At 36.7% G+C, this 17,427-nt stretch overlaps 1 protein-coding gene across 1 annotated transcript in view; it reads right to left on the bottom strand.

Moving 5' to 3' along the window:
• The window catches only part of WAC (WW domain containing adaptor with coiled-coil), a 55,496-nt gene extending 39,073 nt beyond the window's left edge, over window positions 1-16,423 (bottom strand). The window contains exon 1 of the mRNA XM_018075662.1: window positions 16,231-16,423. Coding sequence (XP_017931151.1) covers window positions 16,231-16,369 — 139 coding nt within the window. The 5' untranslated portion in view covers window positions 16,370-16,423. The remainder of the gene's footprint in view (window positions 1-16,230) is intronic.
• Window positions 16,424-17,427: the final 1,004 nt, after the last annotated feature.

The following is a 17,427-nucleotide window of genomic DNA, read 5'->3' as shown; positions in this document are numbered from 1 at the left end:
CAGAAACACCTACTACACAGCACTTTATTCACAAGGGGCCCCTGGGCCCCTCTGTGCTGAGCTGCAATCCTCCCAGGCTGCACACCCAGAGGCTCCACCCAGCAGGGATCCTGTCCGAGCTGACGGGCCTCAGCTGTATAAAAACTGAGCATGGCTGCTCCAGCAATACCTACTGCCTCAGGTCACCAGGACGAGCCATGTGGGCATTTACAGGGCCAACCAGAAATACATCCCCGATGGTGCCCAAGACAATTACACAGTACAATTACAGGTGCAGGTTCACCACCCACACCTCTATTTTATTTTATGCATAATACTGCTTTACGTTTGGATCTGTACCTGAACTTCAGAAATGAGCATATGAAAGGACTTCTGAACTGATGTTTGCTGCTGGGAAGCTTCCAAGACCAAAGCAAATGTACTCTGGTGAACAAGAGTTTTAGGCACTTCATAAAAGTTAAGGCCTTAAAGATTCTATGTAAACATGAAAACCATATTGCCAAATTACCTCTTTATACTGAGGCAGCAAGGTTTTAGTATGCAGTTAAATCCATGCACAACAGTCATCTAGGAATCTGACAACCCAGCCAAGCAAGCAGTGCCAGCTCAGGCTGCCTGGGAAAGTTGTAGAAGATCTTTTAAAGGCCACTAAGTTAAAACGGCATGCAGAAAGCAACCTGCAAGTGGAGGTCTACCTCTAAAAGATGTGGGGGTTCCCCTGACTTGAATGCCTTCACCTTTAGCAAAGCCTAATCCCAAGTCATCTTACAGTGGCTGTGACTTGCAGTCAGCTCTGCATCTCCCAGCTGCATGCCTGGCAAAGTAGATCATGAGAAAAGACTAATTCATATTCCAGAAACAGGACCAATAAGGTAGACAGCACACTACTGTCCCTCAAGACAGTCCCTTACAGCACTTCTCACCTTTTCATCTTACAGTTAGATATCCGTTACTGATTCCACTTTCTTCAGGAAGAAGGGACAAAGACTTGTTTATAAAGTTCTTGTTAATGTATCTTAAGATTCAGCAATTGCAAATATATATCTTTGATGCTCCACAGGGAAATTCACATTGTGTTATGAATACTCCAACTCAGTTACAGAACTCCCCATGGAAATGTTTACTGCATCATCACGCTGAGTTTCCTCAGCTTAATCATTATTTTGAAAGTTGGAAAGAGCTACTCCTAACTGGAAGATGGCCAAGAAGGGCATCAGCACTACAGTTACATAAAACTGAAGTGGTGCAACTGTGAGAGCAAGCCTTCACTAACACTAATCCTCATGATGAACAAGTCACAGTGCTGGTCAGAGTCAGGGTTAATATATCAAAGCTATCACCTAGTCTTTCAAACAATCACATCCTCCTTACTAACGCATGAAAATCACCAGAAAGCACAAAGAGCAAGGTTCTGGGAACCCATTCAAAAACTGGGCTGTGACTTAATGCCTACTACATATCTGAGATTCTGTCATGCCAAGACTCACTGTAAGTAGTATCCAGATCCAAACTGCTGAATCCAAGACAGTTTAAACTGCAACAAGGGTTCAACACTGTACTGAACTTGAAAAACAGATATAACATAGAGAGAAGTAAGAATATTCCACTTTGCAACACAGAAAACTTTCTCTAGTAATTATCACATTTAATTAATATCTCCATTAACACCACTTCAAGTCTGAAATTATGAAAAACTCATATTCTGAGTTAGTTAAGGATTGGACTGTTCTAATAAAACAACTGATAAAATCCTGTCAATATCCTAACTCTCATAACCATAATAAAACCTGTCAGTGCAGATAATATAAAGGAAGTTTACAAATGCTCACCAGCTGGAACTCAAAGGCAATCCACCCCTTCAGCCCCTCCAGAGGGAACAGGGATTTAGGAAGGAGAGTCATCTTTTCTGTGCCCAGAAACCAGGCATGTGGAAAGAAACACTGGGCAGCAGAAAAGCAAGGTTCCATGAACCTATGTTCCAACTCTCAGCTAACATGCAATCAAATCCATTAAACTGGAGACAATATCAGAACCTGAACTTCCTCAATAGAACAAATACTACCCAACTGACAGACACTAACTAGTTGTTAACAGAGAAAACAGCAAGATGATATTTTATGGAGATAACTAATTAAGAGTTGTTTAAACAGTGAAAATGATAGAAACTTATCTAGGATAAGCCTAAATTAAAATGTCTGAAGTGTATTGCAACTGGCTTTTTTAGTTCAGTGCAAATCTTTGTCCGGAACATTTTCTGAAGTACTGCATATGGGAGTAAATAAAGCAGCACAATAGGAACACAATACCCAATGTCCCAGCAGTAACTACACAGCCTATCATGGCCATTTTGATTTGCCACATGTAGAAGTAATAAGACAAATCGTAATTTTTCTTCACTGCATTTTTATGTGGCCTGCTGTACTGAAATAAATATGGTTGCCTTCCACAGGCAAACAAAAGCATAAAAACTTGCCATCTTCCTAGCAGAGCAGTGGCCTCAGAGAATACACCAACTGTGCAGTAACATTCTCCAGAAATTCATAACATACTAAGTTGAATGCACAATGCTCTGCCAAAAGAAGGAAAATCTAGCCTGATCACTGTACTGCCCAACTGCCCAATTACATACTCATTATGCCCCCCCAAATAAATGTTTTATACCAGTCAACAAGTAGCTCTATTGAGCATAAAAGCTTACAAAGCCTCATTTCATTCCCTGCCTTCCTCTCCTGCTACACTGCCTATCCAGGACAGCAGTCTCTGTTCTTTTGCAATATCCAATTCACAGGGTAATCATTCCAATATAAAGACGTTTTCATCTTTTTTTTTTCAAGTTGCCATTCACACAAAATTTAATGGAAATCAGCCAAAAACATTACTATAAACAGACCAAGACTCGTACATACATGGAGTTGCAAAAATGACCAATAAGGGATGGAAATGATACTATAAGCATACAGTTTTATTCATAATAGAATTTTTCTTCTAAAATGGCAGTAAGAAAATGACACTTTCAGAAGGAAAAGTCAGGAGCAGTAACCAGTGAAAGTTAAGGACTCGTATTGTTTTACTAATGCAATACTCCACACATGCCAAGATATTACTGATTACTGAAATGAAAAAGAAAATTAAATCTTACACACTGCATAATGTATAGCATTTTATTACTTTGCTGTCTTCTGTTTATACTTTTATTTTTAATTAAATCTACTCAATTTATTTCAGAAACTGAAGTTTAATTTTAGACCAAACTGCTCTAGAAAGAAAACCAGTTATCCTGCACATCAAAAAGGAAAACAAAAGGTAATAAAATGTTAGAAAGTTAACACTGCTAGAGCAGATATAAACTTATTTTGGTCCAATCATCCTCTTCCCATTTGCTCATTTCCTTGTTACAGCTACAACTAAGAAACTAAATAAATTTGTTTTCTTCCTCCCCTCAGTCCACCTCCCAGTAGCAGTGAGAAATCATTTTTCAACTTAGACATAACTTTGAAAAGTATCAGGTTCACTAACAAGGTCCACTGAATCCACTGAGTTTCTGTATGATCCAATACTCAAATGTCCCAAATCATACCATTCAAAAAAGCCTAGGGGATGAAACATGCATTTCCACTACACTCTAGACAGAATCCCTACCAACTTCCTTCTTCAAAGAAAACCAGTATATTTTCAGTTTTCTTGATATCTCAACTACTGAAATAACAATAAGCCAAAGACGGGACCAGTAATTTTACCATCATCTGTATAAAGCATTTATTCCTAACTTCTGAAGTGGAGTAAGCAATATCATTTGAAAGAATTTGCCTCTTTCTCATGAATTAAGGCAAATTCCAACCAGTTTCTAAACACTTCTGATAAGGTTCAAAGGTTACTAAAGTAGATACTTCTAAACAAACTGTAATCTAGAAGGTGGATCTACGTGACATGGATAACTACAGGTGAACAACAAATTCTTCAGATCTACAGTTGCGACTTCCTCCCTTTAGGGGGCCTTAGGTTCAGGTCAACTAATAAATTAAAAAAATGCTAGGAACATCCTCAACACTGCTGAACACTTACTAAGGCACCCACTTCATTTGAGATCAACTGACTTGAAAAAAGCATCCTAAGCAATTTTACCCATGGAAAATGTATTTCAGCAATACAAGTGTCATATTCCTAACACTCAGAAGACTTCAGTGTGTTAAATAAAACCCAAACTCCCTGTTCAACATGACTAATGACAGTCAATTTTAAAATCTTTTTAAACTTGCAAAACTAATTACCATTACTATGCCTGATGAAGTGGAGTGGGACATTCTTCTGAAAAGAAAACAGAGGTAGGTTGAGAATAAAGCCAAACTCTGCTTTCATTCTGGATGGTAGCTCATAAAACATTTACATCTCTAATACTGTGGTCAGAGACTGCTCAAGAGAGGTTCCTCTCTCCTCAAACAACAGCTTCATGCAAAAAGAGGCTTTTAAATTACGACACGAAAAACCAGACATGTTAAACTGACAGCCAGAATCCTTACCACTAAGAATGAACTGAACTCCACTGAGTCATCTGAACTCCAGCCTGGATCAGCACAGCAAATGGGCAGTCGACTGAAATGTCCCCTTCCAAGCCATCCCCAGCAACACACCACAACCCAAAGGACCAGCCCTGCCACGAACATACTGTAATAGAGCACTAAGAGATTCAAGCTCAGTAATGGAAGTCTAACAGCAGCACAACAACACACCATCCTACCTCTGGCAACAACACTTCCACAAACCTCATCAACTAAAAGTGAGCAGTACATTGTCTGCTACTGGTTCATGCCTCAGACTGGTCTGATACCTCTGCAAAAGATAACAACTTCACTACATAAATAACGGCAAGAAAGCTGTGAATAGGTTTTCAGGATATTACTTGAGTCATAACTAACTAAGCATCTGATAATAAGCAGTTACCACAAAGACGGAGAACAGTGTGTGTGTAAAAGTATATTCAGTGCACATCAGAAACAACCATTTCACTTCTGACAGATCCCCTGAATCTCTATTTCTGTAATCACTGATACATGTTAAATAGTGTAGATAATTCCAAATTTAAAGCTTCTTCCTCTCAAAAGCCAAGAAAAAGAAAAACTAGAGAACTCAAGACATTTCTAAAAATATATTAGTCATCTGGGGCAACAGGCACATGCTTAAAGGATTTCTGAAAATTAGGCTCAAGGGATACTAAAACTGCATAAAGAAATCCCTTAACATTAACAAGGGGGCATCACAAATTTTACTTTTTATTCAAGGAGCTTCCCAAAGAACATAAAAAATTGGAAGAATCACCGATGTCTAACAACACACACCTCAGATGGAAGTTACTCAAGGGCAGACACTGTGTAAGCACTGGGTATTCCAATATTTTAAGATTACAAACAGCACAGTAATTCACTATGAAAGACTGATACACCATAACCTAGTCACCACAAACTGTAATTTTATTAAAGTCAGGGGTTATGCAAAACAATTTCTGCTTACAAAGGAGAAAAAAAAAGCAGTGGCCTTAACACAGTTCAGAGACTACTTCTCCTTTTCTGTATATCCACAGCACCAAATTAGTACTCCCACTCAAAAGCTCCAAACAATTAAGCAAGATATGACAACTTAATCTCCCTGACAAAATCCTCTGAGCAAAAACAAGATTAAGTAAGAACAAGGCCATGCTGTTTAGCAACTCTCAATTTTCTTTCAGTGTTTTGAGTAGAGCTTCTTGAAGACAAAGAACTTTAAGGAGAAGACTCTGTGAATGCAATACTGCTTACAAATGAACTTTAAATGCAAGTTTCCATTACTCAGTTTAAAATAAGGAAGATGAAGCTGCAGGCTTTTATGACACAGGTAGTGCTATGCAGTGACAAATGCTTGCAACCTTTGTCCCATCTTAAAAGTTTCTTCATCTCAGCTGAGCACGCTCCACTCAGTATCAGCAATTCAACAAGTACATGGTGTTGTAGAAATCTAAAAAAGGGAGTCTCTTACAAAACATTACTGCAATCCTGCAAAAAGATTAGTCACAGACATAAGTAACACACTTAAATCCTTGATAAAAGGGCTGTGGCAGAATGAATGTCTAAGTGTGTTAAAAAATAGGCAAGAGCAAAAAAAGGCAGCATGTATGTCCCTTCTTAAATGTGTCTTAAAAATAGTACCTAAGTCAGATTATCTCAAATTCGTATCTCAAGATCAAATACAATAGAAGAACCAACCTACACTTCAACACTAGATCATTCCTTAAGTGCTATTAATATTTGTCATATGAAGAGAACTTTGCTTTTCTTCTAAGACTACACAATGTCCATGTCTCAATAAAACAGAAAAAGCACCACTTCACCTAAAATCTGAATATTGACTGATCTGCTGATACAGAATTCTGGAATATTTCTGTTTTCAGCATGATTTTTTTTTCCCCTGGACATGTTATTTCTTCACCATAAATGAGCAAGCTAACTAGAAAATATTTACAATTAAAAGCAGCAATTGCTCAATAAACTTTTAGATAACCTGAGAAATGACTAGGCTTAGACACACTACATTTTCAGTTCTGGACATGCTATGCCACCTATGTATTTATTACAGTATAGATATATAACAAGTATAAGGATTTTCATTTCCTGCTTATTTAATTTTCCACTGGGAATTGTTTTTGAAAAGAAGAGACACTAGTAACACTCAAAAAATGAAAATAAAAAAACCAAACAAACAACAAAGCAAATCACTTTCTGTTGCATAGAAGTTTATCATTAAAATAAAGTAACACTGGCCCAGATCTCAGAGTGTAAGTGGAGCCAGCAAGGATTGACCTAAGAATTAATATATTTAGTGTTGTGGTTTTAATAAAACGGATTCATAGCCTTATTTCAGGCTGGCCCATCTCAGCTTAACAAAGCTTAGCTCAGCTTAACAAAGGTATTGTGCAACACAGCTTTCCAGTATCTAAAGCACAATAGGTGACAACACAATTTATTCCTCTTCCCATTAAGTAATTCTTAAATATATACATAAAATTCAACTGGTCTTTCCTGGAATTTCATTACTACAGGACAATATGCCTCTTCACAAAAGCTAAAGTTATGTTTACAAACTCAAAATCCATTTTACAATTGTTTGATTGCCTAAGTGTCTCATTTTATTTCCCTAGTTAAGTAAACACTCTCAAAAGGACTATACAAAAGCTGGAATCGTTACTGTAGGCAGTGTTTTGCCAGTAGAAAGAGGTGAATTTTACACCTCTTGAAGAAGATCATATTATTCTTGTATTAAAGCAAGAAGAAATAGCATTCTTTCAAAAGAAACAAGGGGTTTTAAAAATTAAATCTGTTAATCTGTCAGCAGGTGTCTGAATGAGGAAACTACTCAAATGACTTCCCCAGACAAGATCTGAACTCCCGCCAACTTTAGTCAAGAGCGACAGCTGACATGAACACACCAGCATCCAGAAGAATATAATTATGTGGAATAACAGCAGAAAATAGGAAAAGCACATTACCTAACTTGTATTGCAGAGTTAATGCACAAATGCATGTTATTTATTACATGTCTTAATAAATAAAATTTCTTGGTGGTTTTTCCATGTTTGGGAGTGAATAGGTATGTTTGAAACATAAGAAATGAGATAAGCAGGACAGATCATAATTTTTTCTGGTTTTGCTACTGATAAATAAGAATAATTGATAACTCTGCTGCTCTCACAAACTCAGTGACAAATCCACGTAGAAAAGCACTGAGGAAGACTGTTGCTTTGGAGGACATAAAACTGTAATATTTAGGAAATCCAGGAAACCAAGAGAGAGGAACTAGTCTGTGTAACTGGAATGGAGCTGTAAATCTGCTTCTTAAAAATCTTTTCAGAAAGCCTGACATGCCTAAATATATATAGCAGGTCAGAGAAATTAGTCAACATGTATCATAAAAATAATGATAAAACTTTAGACAAAAAAAAGACCTGAAGATTTCTGCTGCCCCTCAGACACATGGAATTTAGCTCATTTAGTTCTGAAAACTAATTGTTCATATTTCTCGCTGCCTTTTCTTTGTCATGAAGCACTTGAATACTGTATTACATCTCTCTTTTTGAGTGATGACAGGAGGATATTAGCATTTTTATCATACCTCTGCTGTAGAAACAAAACGAGTTATGTTTTAAAATTGGGACAGAAAAAATTATGACATTGAACTCTGACATACTGTTCCTTTGCAAGTCTCCTCTGTAGCAGTAGTCACAGTAAGGAACAGATGATTATCCCAAAGCACTACAGGGCCTAATCAGATGTCTTTAGGCCCCTTGTTTTCCATTAATTTCCAGCACAATGTAACATTGCTGCATTCATTGAAACCTAAGTCAAGGCCACACAAGCTGAACGAACAGATCTTAACCCATCTGATAGAAAGAGTGAAGTCTCGTCAGTCACCTGCTCAAAAATTTATCTCCTTTGCCAACGACCTGGAGGACAGACTTTCCAACTGGATATACCAAGCAGGGACCTCATCAATGTCTACAAGTATCTGAGTGAAGAGTGTCCAGAGGATGGAGCCAGGACCTTCTCAGTAGTCCTGGGCAATAGAACAAGAGGTAATGGGCAGAAACTGATGCACGGGAAGTTCCCCCTGAAGGTGAGGAAGAACTTCTTCACTGTGCAGTGACTGCACACTGGAACAGGTTGCTCAGAGACGATGTGGAGTCTCCCTCACTGGAGATATTCATCTGGACAAAATCCTGGGCCATGTGCTCTAGGATGACTCTTCTTGAGCAGGGAGGTTGGACCAGACAACCCACTGCGGTTACTTCCAACCTGACCCATTCTGTGATAATTTTTGAATACCATTCCACAAGTCTACTTCCAATCAGCAGGGAAACACAATTTGTGCCTTAAAATATGCATCTCGCTTCACAAGCTTGAAAGTAAGGAGAAAAGGGAAACACTGCCCAAGAGGAAAAGGAGGGATGCAAAACTATGTAGGAGAATTCCTGGCTATTTCACTGTTTGTTTCCTTTTTTTGTTGTTGAAGGTCTGAGAAAAAAAATTCTGCTGTAGGAAAATAAGTGAAAATCAGATTCAAGAGATGTCTTTGAATAACTTAGGAAGTGTTTAAAATTTGCAGGATCAGCAACTTGTTTTAGAAGCTTACACTTCAAAAATTGATGCAATTTTGTTCCCAATATATTCATTGTCACAGACTTTCCACTTATGACAGATTAATGAATTTCAAAATACTGTTTCACAAAGCAACACTTCCCACAAAAATGTCAATAAATAAAAATTTTAGCCTACGGTACAATTCTGAGATTACTCCCTGTAATATAACTGTAGGCAGAAAGCTCTGATTTCAGGAAAAGGATAAAATATTAAGGAAAAAATTTGGTAAGCCACAAGTGCTCTGGTTAATATTCTTTAATAGGCTAAAGTATTGAGGAGATACAGGTTCATGTCAAAATCTAGACATGAATTCCCTGTATGATTGGGCTTGTGCCATCAATGGAAAACCACACCATTTTAGTAGGAAAACAAACCTGCACGTGTAAAACAAGAAAAGCAGCACAGAAATAAACAGCATCCTTATACTACTGGCCATATCATTGGGATAAAGCAGCAGCTAGAGGACTTACATGCTTTTTTAGGGTAGCTGTATTGTTAAAAGCTAGGAAATCTGTTAAAGGTCTTTAAGAAAGAAAACAGAACCTTCTAATACTGACATTACAGCAGAGAACACCTGCAGTCAAGTGTAAGAAAGTCTGATGACCCCTTCACAATTCAAGAGAAAACATTAAGTATCAATCTTACTCTAAATATAAAGAAATGCTTCTCTCTTTTTAAGTGCTACATTTAAGTCCAGAAAGGGTTTATTTTTATAGTACAACAAACTCATGACAAAACATAAGCATTAGTGCTGAGAGCTGCCTTTCATTGCCAGTACAATTGTTTTTTACAGAAGAACTACATAAGGAACTATGTCTCTGTACATCAAGACATTTTTCTTCTGGAAGTGCCAACAAAACTGCACAAAAGCCTGACTTGGTAAACAAATGCAGTTAACATTGGAAGTTGGGTGCCATTAAATTAATATTTTCCACGGCAAAGTTATTACAGCATCACCTCCTCTCTCAGCCAAAAGAGAGGCAGAGCTTTCTCTTCCAAGTTCTGCATAGCTTTGATGATACTTGGCTTACTCAATACTTTATATTGAATAGATAGAAATGGCTGGGAAAACAAATGTAAACTGTCAATAAACAGTATTTCTCTTAGCAAGCAGCCATGTCCCAAACTGTGGTCAAGGAATTAATTCTAATTCAGGGACCATTAGAGAATACAGAGCAAACCCAGTAAAAAAAGCTACTTTACAATTTACAAGTATCTATCTTTACTACAGCCTAGAAGCAGGCAGCTCATCAGAAACTTACAGGTTTCATTACTTCTTTTCACCTTCAGAACAGCACCCAAAAAGTACAAGTTTAGTAAGTTGTATATTCCATTTCTGCGAAGTCAGAGGCAAGGAACATACAGAAAGAAAGCATGATGCTAAGTAGAAATCATTCCCTTATGATTAGCTTATGTACCAAAGACAAGCAAATTTACCAAATCTTGTATATAGACACTAAAACATAAAATAACTAAAACATAAAATAACCTTACACAGGAAAGCTTAACATATCTAACAGGTAGACTGACATGAACATATTACACTTACAATCCAAGAATTGAGTTTATGAGTTCTCTAAGATACATATTTGCTTAAACAGAACAACTATAAATGGAAACCTTCAGAGGACCTATTTCCAGATCTGAATTTTATACATTCACAAGGAAAAGAACATAAAAACAGTAACTTACAATTCTCAATGTCAAAGTCCTAATAGCAATAGATTTGGGGAAGCAGCTGCATCAACAGGTGACAAACAAACAGCACTACTTATTAACATTTGATGCAGCTTCCATTTCAGATCAAGTCTCCCACTAATACATCTTTACTCTAGCAACCTACACCAGATACTTGAACTTCATCAAGAGAAACAGAGGACTCCATCCACTTAAATGCATGAAGACTTAGCATTTAATACCATCATATTAATATCAGAATTCTTACCTAATACCAGTAGGGGTTTATATTTTCCATTCTGTGCCACTTAAAAACAAGCTTTGCAGCTTCTTTTCAAAAGCAATTTTGACTATTAACATTCTAAACTTCTAAATTTAAAAAGTACATACACAAGTCACATACTTTTCAATTTCTATTCTATTAAAGATCCTCACAACAGACTAACACAAAAAAATGGTTATACAACCAATCAAGCAAAAACTCATTTCAGAAATATCACTAAATATACCGAGTAAGTGGAAAGCTACATTCTATCTAAAACTTCTAAACTCTGAAAGCAAATTTAAAATTAAACCCACTGTCTGAACGTACTAGTAAGACTTGAAAGGAAGTTTTTATCAACATCAGAAAACAAAAACCTACTTTTCACAATTTTTTCTTTTAATCCAGAGAAAAGCTTCTAAAATGTGAATGGTCCTGGAAGCAATTCCATTTCTCTTAAAAAACAAACCTACCACCAAACCTCACCTCCTTTAGAGCCATCCTAACACCCAACACTCATGGAAGAGGGAAGTGAATCACTACTTCTACACTTGGGTGTTAGGGAGTGTTCAAAGCAGATGAGAGAGCTTACTCTCCTTTGTGATTAGACTTCTCTCATCCCACCTTTGACTGTACAGTTACAGTGAGGAAACAGTTTTTACAGTAATGAATAATTACTTTACCAGCAGTTAACCCTAACTACATATATAGACTCTATTCCAGCTTCTTCCCTCAAGTCTTCACTACATTTCATTACTCTGACTTGCCTCTTTCCACCTACCCTGCAATTTCCTCTTTACAATGCAGGCAGCTTCCATGCTCTTGTACCTGCCCTAACATTCCATTTATTTCTGACTGCTGCTCATTGATCATACGGATTTAATAAGGAGTTAACCTGCTGTCCTCCTCTACTGACAGATTTCTAACACAGGAACCTAACACAGCTCTCTGTTTAGGGCTGTTTGCTGTCACTTTTCCTACGAGGACTCTGAACTCCTTCAGGAATCACTAAAAACAAAGCAAGCCAACACTTCATGAAAGAAGTTCCCATCACTACTTCAATAAAAATAGGAACTCATTATTTAAAGTATTCCATTCAGTCTCTAACAGCAGTAGGATGTTTAATCTTAGAAGTGTATTATAGTCATTAACAGTGGTCACTGACAGTATTCTTAACTCCAATTTAAAAAAAAAACCAACATGCAAAAACACATTCACAAAGCTTCAGTTATACTTTGGAATTTAAGTATCACAAGTTATAAGCAAATTTCATTCAAGTAGCCTACCCAGCACAACAGCACACAGTCCAGCAAAGATTTCATGCTATGTACATTAACGCTCTCCGCTTATTATTTTAAACAATTCAGTAAGATCATGGCATGAAACCAACAAAGTTTTAAAGTCTCTTAAACATAAATGTAGTGAAACACAGTATTTTCTTCACAATAAGAAACAATTGAGTACAGGTAGCTTAACTGTACTAACCTTTTTTGCTTCAAGTTCTACTCTGTCTTAGTGGGTCATTCCGCTCCGTACATTTAATTACAAAGAAATATCCTTTTCCCTTTTTTTACCAAAGGTTGTATCTTGCATTTTTACTCCTAAATAATATATATATATATATACACACCTCCCTTGCAGGACTTTCAAAGCCACTCTACTATATGGCCTCTTTGTTTTCTTTCCTGTACACCAGTATCTCCCCATTTATGCATATAAAAAGAACTACAACGGTCATCCATGCTCTCAGTTTATCCATCTTCAAGCATGAGAACCCTCAAATCTTTGTATTTCCCTTTTTCTTTAATGGAAACATTTCTTCCACATCTACACAGCCCTTCGTAGTCCCATTCCCCACAAACAATGCTGGCTTTAAGTCCCTATTTGTTACTGTTAAGAAACTTCACACTTGAGTTGGTCTCATGAGACCCCCTAATCTCTTCAAACCCCACACTTGCCTATAGCAGCTGATCTATAAATAGGAGATGCACTGAGGGGGGGAGCTGTTCATTATGTTTTAAACACTTGAATACAATGTGCCCACGCACAAGGACCTGAAAGCAAGAACAACGTTAAGGCAGGTTTTTGATATGCTGGATGTACAAGTATTCTTAGAAAACCAGGGATGTGACAAAAACTTGCAAGTACTTCACTGTGTTTAGGCCAAGATAAACCTGGAAGTCTCTCTCCAGAGAATGCCTCTGCATGCAGTCTCTTTCCACAGAAACCATGCAGTAAGCAACTTTGAAACATGCTTTGTTTGCACTGTATCAGTGTGGAGGGCTTATCCATAACACATTATAAAACTTTAACTGAATTTCTTACTATGGATTACAGTTCTACAAACACATAAGTTTCTGCCATGAGTATTTAAAAATAAGCTGTAACAACAAACACCTTTATACAGGTACCAAAGATATTTAATAACTCAAAAATGGCAGAACCACCTCCTGTTAATTTTCAATCAATTTAATTATAGTTCTTATATTTCAAATGTGTACACTTCAATCTTTAAATGACACTTAGCCGGTTGTCTTTACCACAGAAAAGTGAACCAGTCATGACTAAATCAGCATGTTACACCTGTGAACCTTCCTGTTTCACTTCAGAGCAAAAATCACTAAGAGATATAGAGAAATGCTCTCTTAACATTGACTTGAGAGGGAGAGATCAGGTTAAATTGGCTTTATGTTCAGTATTAATACTGCAGATTTCTGTCCTATTTTGTTTTCTGACGTATGAGAGAAAATGAGATTGTTTGGGACTTTAATGCAGTTTTGGGAAATAAATACTAGATTTGTTTCAATGAGGTTTGTTTTTTTAAGTTCAGCTAGATCATAAGGCAGTAACATCTTTGTAGTAGTTTCAAATCAAGCACCACTGGTTTTAAAATAATGCATGGCAATTACAAAAAATAAAGACCACACAACCTTTTTCTTTTCCTCAGAATGTAAAAAGAAAACAAGCTAGAATACTACAGTAGCATCAAAGCAAATCAGTACTCTTCAGTCATATTAGAGCTTAGATTAGCACTTTAAAATTTTAGCACTTTAGTATTTTGGGGTTTTTTTTCCACTGTATGTCTAATTGCAAAACTAAGTGAATACTATAGCAATAACAGCACTTCAGTGTAATTCAATAGACAGACAACATGGTAAATTATTGTCTTTTACATATTAGCAATATACAATTAGCATTATAGCATTTCACTTACATTCTAACACCTACCTTCAATTCACACTGACAGAAATATTCAATAAATCAAAGACAAACTGAAATCCTGCTGCCCACATCTGCTCAGCTTTGGTTTTACCATGTACAATATACAGGATTTAGTGCAACTTTGATGTTTGGAATATATTTTACAAAGGTGAAACTGCATCCAAGCTAATCTTACTAACAACACACAAAAAATATTACTTATTTCCATTGAATAGTACAAACGTTCAACTTTGAAAATTAGTAATTTCCCTCAGACTGTTGAACACTACTTCCTTCTTCCAGTCTGTTAACACATGATGTGCAAACGACTGCTTTCAGATCAGAACAAATGAAACTTTCCCCTGTGTTAGCAGCCAGGAGAAGGTACAGGGGGATAGTTTTCCTTCCATTTACAAAATTACAAATAATTCATTTTCCTTCATCCTTACTGTGCACATCCATGCTCCAGATCATTCCCCAACTATTAAATCCAGCTGGACTCAGTAAGAACTTCAGAATGTCTTTCCTATCTTAAAAACAATCCCAATACACAAATAAGCAAATACACTCCCCACATAGAGCCTCATCCTCCAGATGTTTTCATATATGCATAACTCCACTAAAAGTAGCTCACTTGAAGCAGAAAAAATTACTGACTGTAGCAAAACTAAGCAGAATTGAAAAAGTATGTAGGATGAATATCTCTGGACAGGTGAACAGGAAATAAAAGAGGACGACTCTGTAATCCAAAAAGTAGCACAGAATAGCAGCCTGTGGGCATTGCCCATGCATTTAGTACTGAGATTACACTTCCAATTATGATGAGATATAATGAAAACGAGTGTACTAACAAAAGATACATGTTTTTATAATCCATCTACACATTTCTATGACATTATCAGTGGTCTACAGAGCCTCTGCATTAAGCCAAAGAAGGAAAACAAATAGGAATTGTAAGAACAATTGAGTATCATAAACACATTTGTGGTGTGGAACTCCTATTTTCTAAAAGGTACTCAAAAGTATTTCCTTTATTTTATTATAACTATTATATCAGGTGAAACTAGTGCAGCTACAAATGTATCTGTATATCACAATTTGTTAGCTTTATACAAAAAAAAGCACTGATTTAAAGCTGCAAGTTCTCTACTTCAAGACTCCACTTTATAATTTGATAGAGAAACCACATGCCGAAACACTTTTCCAAATTCAAACAGTAACCACAATTTTCTAAACTACAACTGTTTGTTACCTTAATACTATTTACTACACGGAAAACCCTACTCTTTCCTTTTTCTACAAAGTGGGGATATAAAGCAGTAACAGTTAAAAAATACTGGGGCTATGACTACTGTCTTATAATCCTGTAAAAACACAGAAGGAAGACTTGACTGTGAACATACTTCTTCCAGCTTCTGTCAAGAAAGGTTCTAGTATGTGCTACCTTTGATTATCATCTTCTGATTTTATTTAGAGTTCTATAAAGCAGCTAAACATAAAGAAGCTCTTTTTCATTTCTGATGGAGTTTAGTCTACGAAACATGTACATACACAATATAGCACCACAATACACCAAGTTATTAAAAAAGTATCCAAAACAGTCTATATTTATTGCTAGTGAAAAATCCAGAAAATTATTTCATGTTATTAAATGTTGCAGTATGTCTAAAGTAAATGAGACATACCACTTTTAAAAAAAAGTTTATTTAATCTTTGGGGTTGTAAGGAAAACTACCATACCTGTAAAAATCAAAAAATTAATAGGTTTTACAATGCCTAAATGAAGCCCTTTGACTTCACTGCAGTCTTCCAAGCACAGCACAAGGCACATTTAGAGTAAGACTCATCACCTGAGTGATAAGGGCTAAATTTGAATATTAATGAGAAATTAGTAATTGTTTAAAAAAAGGTTTGTTAAAGGTAACTCACCACCATCCCTCTCTCTAACTCTGTGTGTATGCACACTTTTTGCCTTACTGTGCCCTGTGTTGTCACCATATTTGTTTTCAGGGCTGTCAGAGCGTCGCAGCATTTTATTTGGCGGTGAAGGATCTGTGGTGTCTCGCATCTTGTCATGACGGTGATCACCACCACTGGGGTGACTCTTGGATGAGTACTTAAGAGCCTGCAACAAATCACAAGAAAACAGACATTTACATTAGATATGAAGTTTCTGGACTGATGTTAAAATGTTATTTCTAAATTTTACATCTCTTTCAAAAACTTTTAAAAGTTAATTAATTTTCATCTCCTATTTAAAAAAAAAAAAATCAGCATCAGTCTTTCTAATTTTAATTACCTACAATAAAGCAACAAGTTCTGTAATTAGAACTCAAACCATTTTCTCCCACTATCATATCCAACATAACACTTGCTGTTACAAAAAACCTAGTTTCTCTGTCTTTTCACTGACGGACTACACACTTTCAACAGTACACAGTTCTTCTGCACTTTTGGGAGAAGCACAAGTCTCCACTTCATATTAAGCATACAAACTGGAAGTTACACTGAATCAGGGTAAACTTTGAGTATGTTCTCCATACTCTTGTCAAGATCATTTTACCTTGAACTTCTGTGACCTTTTTTCAATACTTTCAACACTCTCAACATATGTAATTAAAAAAAAAATAATTCTGGAGGGCCAAAACATGCAATGTTTTTAAGTATTTACCAAAAATTACATGTTCTGCTTCACTTAGACCTGCTTGATTTTGCAGTGTGAGCTCCTGAATGGCCAAGTGTTTACATTTACATGAGCTGTCGCTGACAGCTGCCTTGGACTGCTATATTGCACTTCACAGCCATACAAAACCACAGAAATACAATGAAACAGGTCAATTCTGGGCCTAAGGAGAGAAGTATCACAACATACAGCTCTCCACAGACTCACACACCTACAACTGTCTTTTCAGTGGACACAGCAAAAAAATAAGAGTATCCACCATACAGAAATTGAGGTTATTGTCAGAAGCCCGAGAATTTTATGGCTTCTGAACATGCCCAGCAGCTGGCAACTGCAGAAATTAAGCCTTACTGGCAACCCCAAGTTGTTCAGGGTCTAAACCCATGCCCTGCTCAGGTTACAGCCCACAGCAGCAGTTTTAGGGAGAAGAAAGGACTTTGGGC

The sequence above is a fragment of the Manacus vitellinus genome, unplaced genomic scaffold (genome assembly GCF_001715985.3).
Source record: "Manacus vitellinus isolate BGI_N305 unplaced genomic scaffold, ASM171598v3 scaffold_3_pilon, whole genome shotgun sequence".
In the NCBI taxonomy this organism is placed as follows: domain Eukaryota; kingdom Metazoa; phylum Chordata; class Aves; order Passeriformes; family Pipridae; genus Manacus; species Manacus vitellinus.
The sequence above is the reverse complement of the archived record's forward strand: the minus strand, read 5'-3'. Positions and strand labels throughout refer to the sequence as shown.